The sequence below is a fragment of the Acanthopagrus latus genome, chromosome 12 (assembly GCF_904848185.1).
Source record: "Acanthopagrus latus isolate v.2019 chromosome 12, fAcaLat1.1, whole genome shotgun sequence".
NCBI classification, from domain to species: domain Eukaryota; kingdom Metazoa; phylum Chordata; class Actinopteri; order Spariformes; family Sparidae; genus Acanthopagrus; species Acanthopagrus latus.
In genome coordinates, this window is record NC_051050.1 from 10,212,721 (window position 1) to 10,232,960 (window position 20,240).

General features: G+C 41.6%; 2 protein-coding genes across 2 annotated transcripts in view; one reads left to right on the forward strand and one right to left on the reverse strand.

Annotated features, from left to right (window-relative positions):
- Positions 1-539: 539 nt before the first annotated feature.
- Positions 540-10,298, forward strand: dusp4 (dual specificity phosphatase 4). The gene is made up of 4 exons (XM_037117832.1): positions 540-1,126; positions 2,319-2,446; positions 5,304-5,523; positions 7,663-10,298. The coding sequence occupies exons 1-4, from the start codon at positions 757-759 to the stop codon at positions 8,049-8,051; spliced, it is 1,107 nt and encodes a 368-aa protein (XP_036973727.1). The 5' UTR covers positions 540-756; the 3' UTR covers positions 8,052-10,298.
- A 3,298-nt stretch (positions 10,299-13,596) lies between these two features.
- The window catches only part of tnksa (tankyrase, TRF1-interacting ankyrin-related ADP-ribose polymerase a), a 115,647-nt gene continuing 109,003 nt past the window's right edge, over positions 13,597-20,240 (reverse strand). The window contains exons 26-29 of the mRNA XM_037116521.1: positions 19,752-19,857; positions 18,878-19,064; positions 18,109-18,265; positions 13,597-17,895 (exon numbers count right to left, since the gene is read on the reverse strand). Coding sequence (XP_036972416.1) covers positions 17,809-17,895; positions 18,109-18,265; positions 18,878-19,064; positions 19,752-19,857 — 537 coding nt within the window. The 3' untranslated portion in view covers positions 13,597-17,808. The remainder of the gene's footprint in view (positions 17,896-18,108; positions 18,266-18,877; positions 19,065-19,751; positions 19,858-20,240) is intronic.

A 20,240-nucleotide genomic window follows, 5' to 3' on the forward strand; every position in this document is an offset into this window, starting at 1 on the left:
CCAAATGACCATTCTAAGTCCTGTATTCACGGCTCTGTTAGCTCTGTTTTTGTCACAAGCAACCCTTAAAATATAATACTAAATTTAACAATAATGACAACTAGCATCTGCAAAAGCAGGAGGCAGTATTACAGAATAAACACAAGGACACTCAGTCTGAGGTGAGTTAATACAAAATGGCAGAAGAGATATAATACAAATTACGAAATACATGAAGTCAATATGAGTCATTGCAAATGAAAGTGATAAAAGGGACAAAATCACAGGAAAAAGTAATCCGAGTAAAGAGAAAAATAAAAGACTCCACTGAACGCCTCATGGAGTCTAGTCTCCACCCCATCACCTCTGGTTTCATTGATGTCTGTTTTTTTTTTTTCTTTCTTTTTTTTTTATGAATGAACGGCAGAGGAGGAAAGGGGACGGGAAACTGGGCGCCGTGTGATAGGCTGCTATCGCTTGACGTCACCTCCGCTGTGACGCGATGCACCCATTCATAAAAAAAAAAAAGGAAAAAAGAGTAACAACCCGGAGAAGGTACATTCACAGAGAGAGAGAGGGGGAGACAGGAAGAGGTGACCGGGCCGAGCGTACAGAGAGTAGTGCGGGTGCAATGTGCGGGACGATACGCGGATAGACGCTACAAGGCGAATCCACCGCAGGATCCGCAGGCTTGGAGGGCGGCGGTACGGGGGGCACAGAGAGGGACAAGAGAGAAGCCACAGTGAAGCTTACACACGCAGCTTGACACGAAGTGCGATGGAGGACCTGGGAGAGATGGACTGCCCGGTGCTCAAGCGGTTCCTGAAGGACGACAGCGGCAAGTGTCTGCTGCTGGACTGCCGCTCCTTCCTCGCCTACAGCGCGGGACACATCCGCGGCGCCGTCAACGCCCGCTGTAACACGATCGTCCGCCGCAGGGCCAAGGGCGCCGTGCTCAGCATGGACCAGTTACTGGCCGGGGATGAGGAGGTCCGGGGCCGCCTCCGCTCCGGGATGTACTCCGCCGCGGTGCTGTACGATGAGAGGACGCCGGACGCGGAGACGGTGAAGGAGGACAGCACCCTGATGGTGGTGCTCAACGCGCTGAACAGGGACGCCTCCGGCACTCACATATACCTGCTAAAAGGTAAAAACGGGGACCTCTTGAATTAACGCGACTGTCTTTATTTATCATAAATTCAGCTTTTAAATTATGCTTCTTAAATTTACCTCCTGAATTGTATTATTATTATTTTTTTTTTTTTAAAGCAATGAAAATAATAATCATAACAGTACATTCACTCGGAGCATTAGAATTATTCTGTTAACATTTTTAAAACAATATCAAATTCGAGATGACACCAGACTTACTGGGGCAGAGCCCATTTTATTTTTTCATCCAACACAATCAATATAATGTTTTTGCCTCTTTTAGAGAAGAACATTTTTGCAGCTGCCTATAAACCAAAATTTGAGATATTCTGCCGTCTGTGCCTGCTCTATTTGTATGCAGTGGTGTATTATTTAAATTTTTTTAGATTTTTTTTCACAATATACACACACTCACTCAGTCACTCGCAGCTACACACATTCACGCATAGACCAATGGCCGTGAGCTGAGTGAATGAGGTAATGCTGATGCGTAGCAGCCACATCAAACTGGAGGGACTCACAGGACACACAAGATCCTTTCACAAAACAGTCTGCCTCGGATATATCACAGATGGGAGGCTGTAAAAAAAAAAAAAAAAAAATCAACACTCGATTTAAACACCAGACTATATTTAGACTGCAGGAAAATCTGACAACCAAAGCTGCTGCAAGCTGTGGCGCATTTTTCTTTTCTTTTCTTTTTTCTTTTTTTTTGTGCATCCTAATGACGTAGATGCCTTAAAGCGCATGAGTGTATGTATGTGGCTCCCAAAGATGACATTTCCCCCAGTTAATCTGGTTTGATCCCTAAGGTGCTGAGAGAAACAGTCAGTCTGCAGATGTATGAAAAAATGAAAATTGCAGAGGGATGATGAAATTGTTTTCAAATCCATGGCAGTAGACACAGGATGGACAAGGACAGGGGTCAGTTTAATAGACTTTGTGTCAGGCTCACTGAATGCAGAGGAGTAAATCCATGCACGGATTGTGACGGGATGTCAATGTGCAGGTTGCAACGCTTCTGTTGTCCTTGAGTATGCGTCTGTAGCATTTTATGTATACAAAACAAATAATTCTCTATTTCTATAACTCTCCCGGAGGGTCTCAAAGTCTGCATGTCTAATTTAGAGATATACCATAGTACTTCTTTTGATGTGTCACGTTTGATCATGATGTTTCTGTTTCAGGTGGCTACGACAGGTTCTTCTCAGAGTACCCAGAGTATTGTTTAAAGACCAAATCCTTACCGCCCCTCACCAGCCAGTCCAGCATCGACTCTGGGTGCTCGTCTTGTGGGACGCCACACCACGACCAGGTAAAAACACATAAAGCCCACATTATAACCTCACACACGTTTAGAGCCTGAAAATAATATTATTTGGTGTCACAGTTAAGATGAATTTTTATTTTATTGTAGCGTTTATTAAGTGTTTTTTATCAGATTTCAAAACATCAAGATACATGTTGTGTGTCTAAATATAGCTGCGAATTATTGCAATATCAATTTAGGGCAAACTCATTCAGGCCTATGTTCACGTCGGTGTCAGGTCGTATGTCCTTTTTTATGTAGTGCAGACAAGAATTCTTCATAAAAATGTAGCATGTAATTTATTTAGTGAAATTATTGCATCTTCACAACATCAGAGAAGACATCTTTTTTTTTTTTTTTTACATGAGAGCATTTTTACATGATATTTTATCCTTTTACTATGATGTACTGTAAGGATGCAGCGAATTTTTCAGTCATGAAAGCAATGTCTCACTCGGTTAGACTGAAAGCATTCAGTTTATAATAATATGCAACAGAAAAGAAATAGCATCATTGTTGTCTTTGATATCTAATCCATCTAATCTAAAGTCTTCACGTGTTATCCAAATGGGATTTTTTTTTTTTTCCATGTCAGGTTAGTCAACTGTTTCAGTGTTTTATCCACTAAAAGTCATCTTCACTTGCCCACGTTTACACAGAGCTGTAATTGTGCAAACGCTGGAAGTTATTTGCTTTGCAGCTCGACTGTTATTCACTTCCCCACATTCACTCGACTGTATTTCCCCATGCAGTGAATGTGCACTTACACACTCCTTTCCTCAATCTGAAGGCTGTGTTAGTAACGGCTAACTAATGAGGAAATATTCTCAGAATCCTCTTTCTGTTTAAATCGCTTGTGATATGGCTGCACTGGAGGTCATAGTTCATCATTGATTCACCGCTGTGTCACTTCCTGGGACCCATGTGGCCTGGTTTTTTTGGTCAGTGATCTGCCGTTTGAGCCTGCACATTTTATGCAACGCTCACAGTCACATGCTGTGTGTGGGTTTAATTCCCCTGGAACGCATGAGGAGAGAATTGCAGACAATCCAGCCTCTGTATGTTTTTCATAGAAAAATGCTTGATAGTCTCGGCCAAACCGTCAGGTGGAGTTTTCATTCCAGGATCGCTGTCGCAGCACAGAAATGCAAGATGGGTATCTCACTCACTTGCTCCCCCCCCCTCTCACCGTCCACCCCCATCCTCACATTACATCTTTTAGCAGTATTGATCATTTCCTGATGCTGTGTCAGGACCGAGTTCGTCAGCGGCAGTGACATAAACAGACAGGGCCCTTGTCAATAAGTCTCACTACCGGTATAGACCGCCAAACAGGATGTCCCCCTCAGATCCATTGAAAGGGGAAAACAACACTTGCGCTTTTACATTAGAGTATGACTTCATGTGTTTAAATATAAACACAAAATGGCTTTAAAATTTGGTTGGTATGTGGAGGGCTGGGGAAAATATAGATAATTTTTGTGATATGAAACTGTGTAAAATCTTAGATTTTGGATATTGTTACATGATGAAATGGAGTAGGCGCTTTCTTTTCTTGGTTTTAAAGGCTGCAATACAGTAAAGTGATGTTCACCCTTCTAACAAGTTCTAATAATTGCCTTTTGGGTTGTTACAATATCATGCTTATGCATGCTTGTATCATTTACCAGAATTCCCAATAACAATATTATTGCAATATCTATTAACAATTGGGAAATAAATTACACTCAAAGTAAAAGCATACACAGAGGTGGAAAAAAAAGTTTGTAACTTTAACTGAGCAAAAACGAACAGAAAAAATTAAATTCAGTGAAACAGCCTAGAATTATCTCAATACTAGTTTAAGGCAAAGTCACTTTAGGTAAATGTCAGTATCACGTGTATGTGTGTGTCCTCTTTATATACTACCTACAAGAATATGTTATAAATCTGTTACCTATGTATGTATGTATGTATGTATGTATTATGTATGTAATGACACTCCTTGCAAGTTTTTAACCATGAAACCATCTTTTTAATTGTGTGCATTTACATGTTACAGCCAGCAATTTGTATTTAAACCAAAATACAACAAAACCAGAAAGGACAAACGCATATTCACATATTTAAATTTTTTTCCCAGAAAAACAAACCATCATGTCCTGAGTCAATACTATGCTAATTAAGTAGCAGTATTTCCTGTACTCTTTATGTTAGCACACTGTACTTTCTCAGAAAGTGTTGCTGTGGAGCATATTTTTCTCAGAACTGTTTTTTCCCCTGGTAAGTGTTATTACAGAAAGAGAACAACGTGTCCTCAACACAGAATGAGAGTATGGTGAATGTTAGATCACCAAGATAAATATACTGTACTTATCGCTAAATCAGAAACATGAATACATCCGCTGAACTCTGTGGTTTCTTTACCAACATGATCAGGATCAACATTAATTCATCAGACACGCAAGCTCCTACAGTGAGTTTCCATATGGGCAAATAACGAGCGTGAAATAAACTAAATGGCTCATATCGAATGACCCCCATCACACGGGTTCTAAGCTCTCCCTGTCTGATGATGAGCGTGGCTAATGTGATTAACAAAATATTTAAGCGAGGTCACGCTTATACTAAAGTCATCTGGTGTCTGGCCCCTGCTGCTCTGCTGAGACAGTGAATTCTTTGTCTCGTCATATAAGCTCTTTTTCATTTAAGTAATTTATGTCCAACATGGCTTTCCAAGTTAGGCTGGGTCAGGAGATGTTTCCTCATGAATGAATGAATGAATGAATTACGAACAAACAGGCCCAGAATAGAAAAAAAAGCCTCTTAATTAATTCATTAATTCATTAATTTATCATCCTCCTCCCATCTGTCTTTCATCTAGGGTGGCCCAGTTGAGATCCTCCCGTTCCTCTACCTTGGCAGCGCCCTCCATGCCTCAAAGAAAGAGGTTTTGGACAGCATAGGAATCTCAGCCCTGCTTAACGTGTCCGCCGACTGCCCCAACCACTTTGAAGGGGCGTACCAGTACAAATGTATTCCTGTGGAGGACAACCATAAAGAAGACATCAGCTGCTGGTTCCTGGAAGCTATTGAGTTCATAGGTCAGTGAGTAAGTGTGTGAGTTTGTGTGTGTGTGTGTGTGTGTGTGTGTGTGTGTGTGTGTGTGTGTGTGTGTGTGTGTGTGTGTGTGTGTGTGTGGTAACTTAGCAGAACAAATGAATTATCCCGTGGTGGATAGCCGCAGATGAAACGAGCTTCCTTCAGGCTACGACAGGCTTGTACTTTATGTGGTTCATTTGTAGGTCATTATCATCAGTTTTAGGTCACACTAAAGAGAGTATCTTTGTTAAGTTGGTTTGCTTATTAAGTCTTTTTGTGCACTCTGTTCCAGTGTCTGCTTGTACATGTCAAAGACATTTTTTTGGGCTGTAAATGTCAAGTCCATCACTTCTTGTCTGAGTTTAAGAATTTCCCCGGTCCAGTGGAGAAGCTTTCATGTGCTGGATACACTCTGCATATAGAGCAGGCAGACGATGACAAATCAGACATTTATTCTTGGGAATCAGTCTGAAATGAATTTTTTCAAGAAACCCCTTTATCATATACATTTCAGCAGACTTTACAGAGGCAGACAAAGAGCCCCAAAAAATACCCAGCGACTAAAATGACATAATCCAATCGAGGAAAAGACAAAAGAGAGCGTTTGTAATGAGGAGATATATCAATCAATCATTGCTCTGCAGACTGATTTGCGTTTGTGTATATTATAATACAGACAAGTGCAAGATTCGCTTTCGTTTTGCATATCCGTGCTGCGGCATTTAGACATTGTGTGTGCTTTCCGTGCTGTGAGTGTATGTTCATGACTCTGTATGTGTGTGTGTGTGTGTGTGTAGGTGCTGGTATGCGTCATAGTTAGCTGCTGTGGGACCAGAGTCTGACTCATCCACTGTTACCGAGTGAACAGACGCTGTGGTGGTGGAGTTACCTGAAATCTGTCTATTTGTGTTTGAGGGAGAAACAATGTAGACAGTCTCAAAAAAAAAAAAAAAAAAGCAGAGCGGAGTGGTTGTTGGCGGATCACGAATCGGCAGTTAATATTTCAGAGAGGGTCGTGGGGTGAGCTGGATTCAAAGCGGTAATTTTAGATTCAAACTGCAGCATGGCCAGCAGTGGTGGAACACTAGATTAAATTAATCGATACGAAAAAACAATAAATGAAGTCTCTCAGTTGTCTTCTTATGATTGTGTGCTCTCAGTTTCCTGCAGGCCACACTACACATTCTCCACCATATTAGTGCGATTGTTCAACTAATCATTCCAACTTATTGAGTTACCGTAAACGCTTGAAACTATTACCTAAATCTGGTTATTGCCAGTAAGGAAGTATGCATCCAAACACGCTGAAGGAGGCTGAGACATAAATAGGACAGGGGAGGAAGTGTGAAAGAGGCTGATGACTCAAATTTTTTGCACTTGCATGTTTCAGTTAAATGTGATTTTGCTGCTTTCTCACTTTGAGGTTAGTAACCAGTTTGACTGCGCAGAGAGGGGGAGAGGCATGAAAGTGTGGTGGGGAGGAAATGAGAAGGGCTTGAGGCGACGCGTCACTGTACATCTGTTGTGTTTAAAATACTTTGTGGCTGTAAAAAAAGAAAAAAGAAAAGAAGAAGAGCACTTATTTTTTAAGTGACGGGTTGATTGATAAGGGTTAAACAAAAGAGAGCTAAGCCTCGGTACAGAATTCATGTTGTGCTGTGTGGATTTGCCAGCGTTAGAAACTGCTTGGAATTAGACATCGAGCTGAGGTTTGAATTCTGAGGTGTCTTGTCTTGCTTATTCGAGGCAGACAGCCATGGTAACTTGGTGGTAACCGACTAAGTATAACAATACTACATACATACATACATACTACAATACTAATAAAATGTGATGACCCTAGAGGTTTAAGAAGCTATGGGGTTGCCAAAGTCATCCCAAAGAGATTTTTTTTTTTTCTGAGATGGCAAAAGAATGACCTGCCGTAGTCTGCCTTTGTTAGTTGGGTTGGTTAGGTTTATTGTCTGGGAACCATGAATGTGAGCACCAACTATAGTTCCAATCCGTTCTGTAGATGTTTCACTGCATAGTGAAAAGTTCCATGGTCCATTCCAAAAGTCCATGGCAATTGTCAGACCTGCAAATTTAATTCTATTAATTGTCCATGGAAACCTCTGACCTCTGTCCCCCTCTCTCTTCAGATTCAGTACGCGACTCCAGTGGGCGGGTGCTGGTCCATTGTCAAGCAGGCATCTCCCGCTCAGCCACCATCTGCCTGGCTTACCTGATGAAGAGGAAGCGTGTGCGCCTGGACGAAGCCTTTGAGTTTGTGCGCAGGCGTCGCAGCATCATCTCCCCCAACTTCAGCTTCATGGGCCAGCTGCTGCAGTTCGAGTCGCAGCTCCTCGCCACCTCGTGCGCCGCAGAAGCAGCCGCCACAGTGAGCCCGCTGCTCGGGCCCAAGTCCTCAACGACGGCCACCTCGACGTCAGCCACGCCCACCTCGCCGTTCATTTTCAACTTCCCTGTTTCTGTGGTGAACTCAGCCTACCTTCACCACAGCCCGATCACGACCTCTCCAGGCTGCTGATGGACGGCCGATCGCAGCCTTTCCCCCTCAACAAACTAACTTGAGCACAGACTGGGCTGCCATTGGTCTTACTGACTGCTGCTCATGCTTCCAGGGCGATGAGGTGCGAAGCATCACGGTGCCTGATTTAAAACTCAAAAGACTGAAAAAAACAAAACTTTTTACAGTTCAGAAACCAGCCAACGCTCCCCTGACCAAAAATGAACTGGCTAAGAGAACTTGTTTCAGTAAACGAGTGTGGACGGAGTGTTGGACTGACGTTTATTGACCCTCTTCCTTGGAAAAAAACAAAACAAAAACAAAAACAAAAACGACAACAACACGCACAGAGGCACACTGACACGCAAACACTGACACAGAGAGGCATGAGCAGCAGCGAACACACACTCTCTCTCTCTGCCTCACACACACACCCGAACACACACACACACACATTCATGACTACCAACTGAATAAGCTCAGTATGAGGACAGGGTCTGTTGCTATGGAGACAACAGGTCTTTAGGAGAGGAGATGGACACAGGAAGGAAGGAGGAATTTTAAGCACCCGCTCTTTCCCCCTTTTGGGTGTCCGTCCTGTTGCCGGACAAAAAGAGATGGATGGAAAGAAAGAGAGGAGGAGAGGGTGACAGAAAGCAGGAGCCTCTTCAGTGACAGGTGCTCTGCCGGCGATCCGACCGGAGCTTCCTGCCTTTCATACGTCCTCTTCCTCTCTCTGTCTCTCCCCCACACCTTCCTCTCCTCTTTTTATCCTTTTATATTCCTCCCCTCCTCCCCCTCCTCCTCCTCATCCTCTCATCTCTGCCTCTCATCTTCATCCACCCCCTCTTCTCTGCGCCTCATCTCCTCACTGAAGAGGGGCTAAATAAATAAAATAAGATGCCAAATAAAGGCCAGGGCCCCTTGCTAACGGACTGGGAAACCCCACTGCAGGCCCATGATACACACTGTAGGAAACCCCTTCATAAACAGAAGTTGTTTTGGATTGGAGGGTAAACTTTGGAGCACAGTAGCTCTGGTAGACATGCTGGTGTTTTTGCACATTTTAATCCATTATTAATAATTCATCCTTGCTGTTTTTTTCAGTAAACGGGCTAAAATGTGCATCGCCAGCGGAGGCTTCCTTTTTAAGATGTTTGTGCCTTGTTCTTAAAGGTATCACATGGATCGAGGCGTTCCTGGATTTGCCAGTGGCACACTTTTTTTCTTAGCTGCTAGAAAACAGATTGCTGAATGTTAGACTTTAAAAGCAAATCTCAGCATTTCAGCAGTGTGATACAGACTCTTATTCCACAATGTCAACAGGGCAAAAGCTACCCTCTTCGCCTCTACTCGCGTCCAGTCGCAGACGGACACAATCATGGAGACAAAAGAGACCGCTTTGTGCTTTGAGGCCATAATCCAATAACAGGAAGTAGACTTCAGTCAGTTCATTCAGTGTATATCTGAGTCCTAATGTGCACACACACACACACACACACACACACACAGACGTACGTACAACACAACCATAACTCTTGTCCGCAGTTCTCTCCGTAGCACTTTGAAGTCATGCAATACTGTACTCACATCAAATCTTCATAACAACACAATTTGAGACAACGTTTGTACTGCTTCTGCTCTCGGCCAGGCTGAGCTCTACACTCTGTGCTAGATGTCCAAAGGCACAAAGTCCAACCATGGTTGCTTTTATACCCGGGTCCTGATGTACGCACAAAACACACACACACACACACACACACAGACGGTTTCAAAGAAAACAAAACCTTTCTCAGTTTTTAAAAGATTGTCGGCACCTATCTCTGTAGCACTTTGAAGTGATGCAATACTGTATTTATAATTTATGATTGATTTGTACATCATGGTGATGGTAGACTGACTAGACTCTGCATAAAGACATGTTGTCCACGTAGAGAGAGAGAGAGAGAGAGAGAGAGAGAGCGACAGAGAAGAGAGAGCCAATCAGTGAGAAACGCAATACTTTGTACACATCTGTGTGGTACCTGTCTGTCCGTCTGTCCGTCAGCCTGTCTGCCTCTCTGTGTTAGTTCATCTGTCTAGACTTGTCTCTCCGTCTGGTCAATGCTGTTTACCCATCATGGCAATATCAATCCTCCACTTGGACATTTATATAAAAAACGAAAAAAACAAAAAACAACTTTCCCTCAATTTTATTGTGGAATGGATGACCTGTGCATTTATTTATTACTGAGGATCCACTGTTGAATAAACAATGTTCTTAATGAAGCTGGATGTGCTTTCTTTGTATGAATACACACAATTACATGAAGATGGTGATTATCATACTGTAGTTGTGTTCACTTTTACATTACATTTTGGGTAATGTAGACGTGCACATATTAAGAGTTCCAGGTTTAGCGAATGTGGTTCACGAAAAAATAGACGTAACTGAATGACTCATGGAATCACATAGCGATGACATAACAATGTCAAAGAAAGTATCAGTTTATTATATATTAATTTGTCAAAAATAAGACGAGGAGGCTGGAGCTTCAAGACAAACTGCAGCATGTCACCTACAGTCAAGTGCTGGACACAATACAGTGACACCTGTGTGATCTAATACAATCCAATGCAATATCGGTGAGCTAATGATCAACTTTGCATGGCTCAATATGTCCAATTTATTCAGTGATTGAAGGATAAATTCACCCAAAAATGAAAATGAGGTCATTGTGTTCTCATCTTCATGCTAATGGAAAGTCGGATGAGGTTTCGTAGTCTCATTCCTAGAGCTTCAGAGCAACTGAGGCAGATGAGGACTCGTCTTAAAACATAAACAACAGATTGACTGCACACTGGGGGTGTAAAGAATGTATTTTCAATTTGATTTCACTTCTTGGGGCTTCTTCCCCATTACTTCCAATTTTTGGGTAAACTGATACTTTAAAGACAAAATGTCAAATACAGTCGAGGGGGTGGACACATTAATATGAACACCTATTGAAAATAATCTAATCCATTACAATATCAGTGAGACAATAAGTGGCTCATGATGTTTAATTGTTTCATTGATCAATATAAGACAAATACTATAGTATATGTAGCTCAGGTGTTTCTCCCCAGAGATAAAGAATACAGCTGTGATTCCAGCATTACAGTTGTTCATTTAGCAAGATAAGCATGGAAGACTGGTTTTGGGTTTTCTTCGATCATATGAAGACATCTACTCAAACACATGATAAGGTGATGAAATGGGAATCTATCAACAGCAGCAGCATGTGAATTCCTTGTCATTTAAAATACCAGGGAGCGCTGCATGTGGTCAGTCATGAGGTAAGTACTGTTATCCTGCATCGCCATCTAGTGATGGAGACATTTAATTGTGCTCTTCAGCCTTTTTCAGATGATGACGGCAGCAAAACATGAGCACAGCACTAACACAGCATCATGTGGGAGTGTGACTCCCAGCTAATACAATACAACAACAGAGATTTATGAGTCCAAAAGTCAGAGCACCTGTGTCAATACACATAATTTCCTTGCCCTCCTGAAAAATTCAGGAAAATCCAGAGGTGTTAACATCCATATCATCTTTGATCGTCATTTATTGCTGTAGTCTCTAACTATCTATTTGTTAGATTTGCTAAAATTGTCATTATGATAAGATACAGGTCAGCTGTGTAAAAATCCAATGTCTGTGGCTCCACTGCCTACTGGGCAGTGCCCCTCCCCCACGCAGGTGCAGTGCCTGCTTTTACCTGGTCAGATACCTTCAAGCCCAAACTGTGAACAGTGGTGGAGAACAGACAACAACGACATTTGGTTGACAAGTTTTTGCTTGATATATATTTCATTCTATGTTTTAACCACAAGGCTATGGTGGTGGCGGTTACATCAATACTCGCAGTGGCGCATATGGGCATACAATGTTGCAGTCGAGCTACGTAGCTTAAAAATCTAGCTTGTTAGCTTGTATGCTAGCTCCGGTGTTTAGATTTGTCTTTGTGTTTACTGGTTAGCAAAAGTGTCTTTTAAGTGACCAGGCAGTTATAATAATAACTAATCATGCTTCAGAGAGGCAGCATGGCAAAATTGTTGCACCTGGTAATGATTGATTACTTTGTAACTCCGTCTAGGGCGATGTGAAGAATATTGTTTGTTACCGAGGTTACTACAGTGACTTGTCGTGAGGCACTCATCATTGTAATTTAGTTGTATTGATCAGAAATACAACAATCAGGGCTTATTTTGTTGTTGATTTTTTTGAATGCGCCATCTCGGTTTTGGTGTTTAGATAATCTGTCGAATTTGCTGTTTTTGAACCCCATCAATGCTAAAATGAGTACCATGAGGTGAAAAATATTGACGCCCCTGTTGTTTCATATACTTAGACTTCCAGTGGTTTCATGGATTACCACAACAGTTGATTGGGTCTCTTTATCCGCGAGGTTATTGATGAATTAGCTTTTTCTCACTATCTAGATTAACCATCCAAATGGGTGTTTCGCTTGATGAATTGCAGCGTCTTTTCCCGCTCTTGGATTGGCTGAGTTACCAAACGATTTTTACTCTCATGGCCATTCATCTCCTCGCAAACACAGAAAATCAATTGAACGGCTTAGGAAACAGGATGAATTGGAGTTTCAAGACAGTTAAGTGCCTCACTAATCTCAGACAAGGAAATTAATGTCCTTAGATTTTTTTTTTAACGTTGAGATAAACCCTCCTTTTGTGCCAGATCTCACAATACTGAGAACTCGGCTATAATTTGACATTAAAATAGCAGCAGAAGGTCAGAAAATATAAAAAATGAGGAATAATCAAAATTGACCAAATAACAGTTACCTATTTTTAGCCAGTTTATCTGGCAGACTAAGCCAAAGCCAACACTGAAACGACCCTGACTTGCCTGCTTTAGTGGAGTTGAATTAACAAACATAAATACAGAGGCAAGATGAATTATAAAGTACACCTAACTACAAATAACAGACAAGACAAACAGTATCTGTCTGTGTGTTATTTGTGTATCTCAAGAGCCATTCATCTGATCTACTTCACACTTGGCAGGTTTGTTGCTGAGGACCCAAGGAGGTGCAGTGTTGATGGTGCAGTTCTGACACATGAAATGATTAATTTTTGAATGAACAGCTGACGCCGCTCTGTGCAGGCGGGGCTGTGGGTTCAGCTCTTTGCTTTCATGGCTCTGCAGACTGCAACTGGGCTCGCATGTGATCCATCTCACGTGATTGTCATGGGGAAGCAGGCGCCAAAAGAGGTATGAGCCCCGCCACCAAAGATTTCAATCTGGTTTGCAGAAGTACATGACAGGTAGGCGATGCTGCTTAAGTGATGTATCTATTTGTGGCTGAGACCAATAAATGTAAAATGACAATGGGGACGCAAAGAAAAGTTTATTTTAGTGCTGTACTACCAGACTCCAGAGCAGCTTCCTTCCTCATTGTCAGCACTGACAACTCAAATAGGTTTTATAATCAGTTAGAAGTTCCTTGTAGTATGTTTAAATAACCACATGGTCTAACAAACTGGAATAAGAATGAAATAAAATCACAAAAACAGCACATTTTGTTAAGTTCTTTTATTAAGATTTTCTTCTGTACAACAGTGAGGAGTTTCTCTGTTCCACATGTTATCTGGTCAGCAGCGCTGTACAACCGTCTGTACAACAGGAGGTTAAACATTACTGATGAAGAAATGTGTTAATTAAACTGGTTGCTCCTGGTAAAAGGCGGGTCAGAAGGTGAGGCATGAATCGATTGAACCACATCCCTCCAAACTATTTACAGCAAGATGGCTGCCCGGCCCTTGAGACAGATAAGTAGAGACAGAGCAGCTAAAACACAATTCAAATAGTTATTATCACATAAAAAAAGTCTTTGAAAAGTTGAAAAGGACACAAAGCAAGAAAAATAAACTCATAATGATCCATAAAGGAGCCGTTAAAAGGCCCATCTGGAGTTAGTTTATTTACAGTGTCATTTAAAACAAAGCCCGCGGCTCTCTGCTAGTAAATCTGTTGACCTTAATGAGGTCGACACCGTAAACTCCACCTGCTCCATATACAGCAACGCTGTGATGCTGACACTTCACCTGAAACCTTTGCTCCAGTGCTGACAAACAGGAAAATATATATTTCTGGCTTTAAACTTGCTTTGTTTGTCATTAACCTGTTCTGAAAATATAAATTGAGCTCAGGGCATGTGAGAAATGTCAGTTCTTACAGGGGCACTATGTAGTTTTGGGGGACAAACATAATCAGAAGAGAAAGATCTTCACTGACTGACGGTTTTTATATTTAAACAAACTAAATAAACAGAGTCTTTGTTTTCATGTCTGAATGAACAAACTGACTGTAAAGGACAACACATTCATACTGTTTTATTTTGTTTATATGTAGCGGACCTTGCCACCTTTCCAGCCTCAGTGTTCTGGGGATCTTATTTTCCTCTGAGAACAGCTTGTTTATTCAGTTATAAATGTGTCTGAGTTTGTATGATAACCTCATTAATATCGCAATAATGAAAATTCTCATTTTGAATTTCTTCTCCGAAAACTACATACTGCCCCTTTAAATCATTCACTTTGTGAGGAAAAACAAATAATTTAATCCGATGACATCGTGTGTGTAAAAGAAACATTTAAAATCATCATCATAACTTCAGTCATGTCTTAAAAACGCATAAATTAAAGGGTCATATATTGTGTTAACTGTGCCCCAGTATTGCAGTCTTATTTCCCCAATTACAATTTCATTTCAAGCGTATTAGTTTTTTCCTCATTTTTACTTTAGTCACCAGTTGATGTTGCTCTTGTCCACTTCTTCATTTAATTTTCAGTTGTAATTCATTTCCTTGTCATTTTCTCTGCTGAAATGTGCTGCTACTCGAATCCTTTCTGTTATCGCTCACTGGGATGAAGTGTGTAGGGTGGCAAACAAAAAAGTGCTGATGTTGGAAACTTCACCACTTAAAACTAGTCCAACAAAAAAGGTTTTGTTTAAAAGTATCAGGGGCAGATATTTGTATTCATCGTGTGAAGATTTTGGGCTCGGTTCGCTGTTGACAACTGTTTGCATGCGGCTCAGACCAACGTCATCTTCACCTTGAAAAATGCAAATCAGTTGAAATCTGAGGAGCAAAGTCAGGTTAAAAAATAAATCAAATATAAGAATCGGAGCAGTTTGGTCAAAAACTGATTGGATTTTCTAAACAAGCGATTCCAAGGCAATCTAAAATTCTTAAGGCCACTTCCCTCGCCAATGCACAGTTTCAAGGAGTTTCCTGGACTGTCAGCGCTGCTCAACTTGACACGATTTACATGAAACTCGAGTGTGGTCCCGTGTGGTGTACAGTGTCATTATTCAAACATAATCATAAATAAACTGTTGACAGAAAAAACATAGTCATGGTCAGCTTACAGTACGTAGTGTGTGGAATATCACCAGGCTGTTATGATGTTAGTGTGTCACTGAAAATTGTTTGTACAACCAGATATGTGATAGCTCATATTTATGTACAACATACCCATCATCCTCTAACTCAACCTGGTCATATAAATGTCTTTTTCAAGATATAGTGACTTAGCTCACCTTTCACATTCGTTTGTAACATTCGAGGAGTTAAAACCCAAAAGTGTGAAGATGAAGGATGGGGAAAAATTAAGAAACAAAATGGAATATGCCTCTTAAAAAAACAAAAATAAACAGTATTTGTGTAGAAATAAATTCCAATGAAGACGGCTTCCTAACAAACAGGACTCCTGTTTTTAATTCCTCCGTTGCACCACTAGGGGGAATCACATGATAGAGGAAGCGAGGAAAGGGCTGAAAAGGCAGCAGGTTCTTGTAAACAACAACATTTGGAAAATGTGGGAGACATTAAAACATAAACTAAAAGATGCAAGTACACATAAGTGAGAGGAGTGACTGTTAAAGCTGCAACTGACGACATCGAGGTTCATAATCAATCACATCTCTGGAAAGTCAACCTTTTCAGCCTAAACCAGTTCTTGTGTTGTTGTCTTTTCTGGTCATTTGGTATTCAAGTTTCAACTTTCCTTACTGTATTTGTCTGAATCGCCAAGTGCAGCTTTGACTGAAATGTAACACGGATAAAGAGTCCAGCGTTTGTATGTGTGTGTTTAGTGCTGATACAGTCGGGTGACAATTTCACAGAAAAAACAACAAAAACCTTCTATAGTCTCTGGAGCACGTCCTTCTCTCCTCCAACTGATTCACTTCTTTCAATGACTTCTTCTGTCCTATACGAAAGCGCCTGCTCTTTTTTCTTGTTTCTCAGCTCATTCAGTCAGGTTTGTCCTTTGTTTCCCGTCTGTACATGTAACAGTGTCGCAGTCTGGTCCCCTTGTGGTCCACCTGTTCTGGTAAAAGACTGATTTTGAACTGCTTTAATCTGAGCTGGTTTGAATCAAGCAGCAACCGCTATGTTTGATCTGATCGTCGGAGCCAATGCGGAAGTTAGATGTGGATCTTAAAATGGCTTCTAGATACTCCAAAACACAGGCTGACATTGAAACAGAAAACCTCTAAATTTTCTGAAGGGCTGAGGGCGAATAGAGGTGCTGCAGTATGAGACTGTGCAAAATGTAATGTTTCATGAACATTAAAACATTGATATTTCCTGATGCATATCCAAGAGAAATGTGTGGTATACGGTATATGGTACCTTTAAGCAGGTCTGCTGGCTTGATTGACAGGTGTCTCAGCCTATCACACTCGGTTATTGTGGTTGCTGCTTGTTTGTCACCAAGCACTGGTCGAGTAAACCAGAAAAACATCTTCTGAAAACTCTAGAAACGATGTCTGTGTTTGTGTTAACTGTATGGATTCGGAGGCTTGCTGGCAGCAGCTGTCTTCTTACATGAACCAGTTTGGTCTGTGGCGGTAAAGTCTGGTAGCAGCAGTGGATTGTGGTCTCCTGGTAGTTAACTGCTTATTGACTTCTGGGTGTTTGTCCGCTGTAATCTGTTCTACTTCGCCCCGCTCGCACTTGTTTCATCACTTCATCTTTGCTTGTAGCAGAAAAAAGATGCGAGCAAACACACAGAGAGCTGTGTCTTGTTTACATGAGCCTCATCGGTGAAAAATATGACAAGCTGTAACATAAAATGCACTGGATTTCTGTTTCTCGCAGCACAACAACCGCTGTTCCTGGAAGTGGCCCCTGGGTGTTGTTTTGTTGCTGTGGATGATGCACAAAGCTGATGGAGAACACGATACCAAAACAACACATTAATAAAAACTGGGGGCAGATACACAAGCAGTGCAAAGGTGCAAAATCAGGGATGTTTGTTTTGCTTTGGACTGTGTCCTGCTGTAATTGCTTCCTTAATTGCTTTTAGGATCAAGCCAGAGGGCTGCAAATTTAAAAATTAGCTTACTGGTACATTTCCAGGAATGTTGATCAAACCATTTTCTCTTTCCCCTGCTAAATTAGTTCCAATTAATTAAAGAATCTGATGGATTTTTGCTGTCTGCTGCTTTGCACTGAGCGTGTGCTGTCCCGTGAAACTCAAAGACACTGCCTCCTCATCCTCCTTTTCGTCTTCTGCTAGATACATCCACGTCTTGTTCCCTGAGGGTCGTCCGAGGCTTGGTCCACACTTTACCCCCCCGACCCACCTCAAGTTCGGCTCCGGAGACCTTCATTTTGGGTCCGAGGTTTTAAACAACCTCATAGTTCAGTTCTAGTCCTCTAAGCGAGGAGCTCTAGTCCACTGCAGTCTGGCTTTCTTAGGATCCAGCTATGACTGTGTTTTAGGACTTCTGCTCAGAAGTGGCAGCAGGCACGGCCGGACTCTCAGGCTTCACAATCTGGTAGGTTATCAAGTATTCTGGGTAAGCCTGTGGACACATCAGAGCAAAACTAAATATCAAACTTATCTCAGCTGCAGTCAGTTCTTTTTATTTTCTGATATGTAGTCAAACTGATAAATCAATAGATCTGAAAGAAAAACAAATCCATCAAATTCAAGGACCTAACCAGGCATGTTTCAGAGAAATCAAGGTTATTTACAGTCATAATACTAATGTGTGTGTGTGTTTGTGTGCACCCACCTGCTCCCCTCTGTAGATGACATACTCTGCGTACGCCAGTCCGTTGACGCTCGGTCGTCCTATAACAGAGTGGTGACCTGGGGGGGCGTGGGCCATTTTCATGGCACTGAACTGAAGGAAGGACTTGCCCAGTGTTACTCTGCAGAACAGCATCTGCCTGGAATGCCAAACACACAGGATGTTGCCGTCAGCGGTACCAACAGTCACGTATTCCGACGTACACAGACTATATTTCAGATGGTGCGCAAATAGTTGTCAATTAATACATTTTTACTCAGAGTAATAACATGTTACATTAAGTGTCATTTTGCTCCTGCATAGTGTTTCCTGCACCAACAATGGTTCTGGTTGTTAATCCCTGTTCTCTCTACCCCTTTTTTCTTTTAATTCATACTACTTAATAACAGTATATACAGTATTCTAATGATGTAACACCAATGGATTTAAATGAAACAGCGTCCTTGGAAAATAACTGTCAAAAGCAAAAGATCAAAATATTTAAAAACATCTTTAAAAGATGTTCCTGATGCTCTGTCACTATCAACCTAAAATGTAAACGTTTTTGCCTCTGCATTATATCGTGGGATGATAAGAGCGCACCGAAAGCACACATTCTTGAGTAAACTGTCGTCGTTATAGTAGTGTGAATGAATTACTTCTTCAAAACCTGGTTGGAATCAGTAGTTAGTATGGAATTGAAACACCTGTACAAACGTGTGGTTCTTTTGGCTGAGAGAACAGTTTTACCTAAACTAGCGACACGTCTCACCTGTGACAGACGTAGCAGGAGCGGTCTTTGTGGGTGGGGCATCCCGTGCCTCCACCAATCCCGTACACGTACTGGTTGCTTTTAGAGGAGTTCTCAGCAAAATAGATCCCGGCGCCAAACATGCCGCCGATGTAGGCATGTCGCTCGTCGAAGCCCTTGTGGATGATGGCGTTGATGAAGGGAGAACCTGGCAGAAGGAAAAAAAAACAAACACAAAGACATGACAGAGGACATTGAGTGACTTCCTCTCCTGGCATCAGCTTCAAAACATCAAGTATTACAACCTTTTCTGGAGCCTCCACTGAAAAAAATCTCCAAAGTCAAGCAGCGAATAATAATTGAAAGAGTTGTCGTAAAAACTAGTGTCTCTGATGTTAAGTTTGCATTCATCATCTGCTGCAATTAGCACACCTTTCCTTTCATAAGCAGCTCTCTTCTCCAGACAGTGAAGCGCAAACAAATCAAGCACAGAGGTATAAAAACTATGCACATAAGGCAGAGAGATCCAGATACTGTTTGACTAAGTGTTACCCTGGGAAATCCATGATCTAACGGACTTTGAACAGTGTGCTATTTTTTTTTTTTCAGACACTCTGGTTCAGGCATCACAGAAGCCAGACGACTTCCTGGGATTTTCTGCTCTACAGCTTTTAAAGAAACCAAACTCGGCTGCGGTCCTTAGAGTTGTGTCCTGACCGTTTCCCCGTCAGTTCAACAACTTTTGAAAAAAGCACAATGTTCAAATGTTGGTAGAGAGGAGTTGAACGAGTCACGAAAAGTGAAAGTATGAAACAATGAGAACTATTTGAGTACTTGATACATAATGTATGATGAGGAAACCCGGCGTGCCAAGTGATATCATGTGTAAAATTACCGTGAAACAGCATTCGCTCGTTGTGATGGTTGTGATTCTCATCCGCAATTTCCTTTTGTCTGTGTGCGTATCTCTCCCGCAGCTTCTTATTCACCACCTTCTGAATCTGCAGAGTCACAGGGAGGAACAGAGGGAGGGATGAAGAACGGAATAAAGAGAGAAGTGTGTGTGCGTGACGTGTGCTGTGAATGAAGAATCAAAATCTATTTGACAAAGTGATCCAACAAACACAAAACTAATAGCACAAAGTTAATTTCATAAGTATCATATAAAACAGATTTTTTTCTAACTGAAGCTTCCTGTAACAGAAGCATTTCCTAATACTCTGGCTGTGTATCAAGCTGTCTCAGAGATCATGTTATGTTATCATCCTATCAAGAACAGTATACTTGATTCTTCAGTTGGCACTCGTCCCGTCATGTCGGTTAACAACAGGCTAACATCAGTTACAAGCTTCTGTAATTAGGTTCCTGGTGTGTGTGTGTGTGT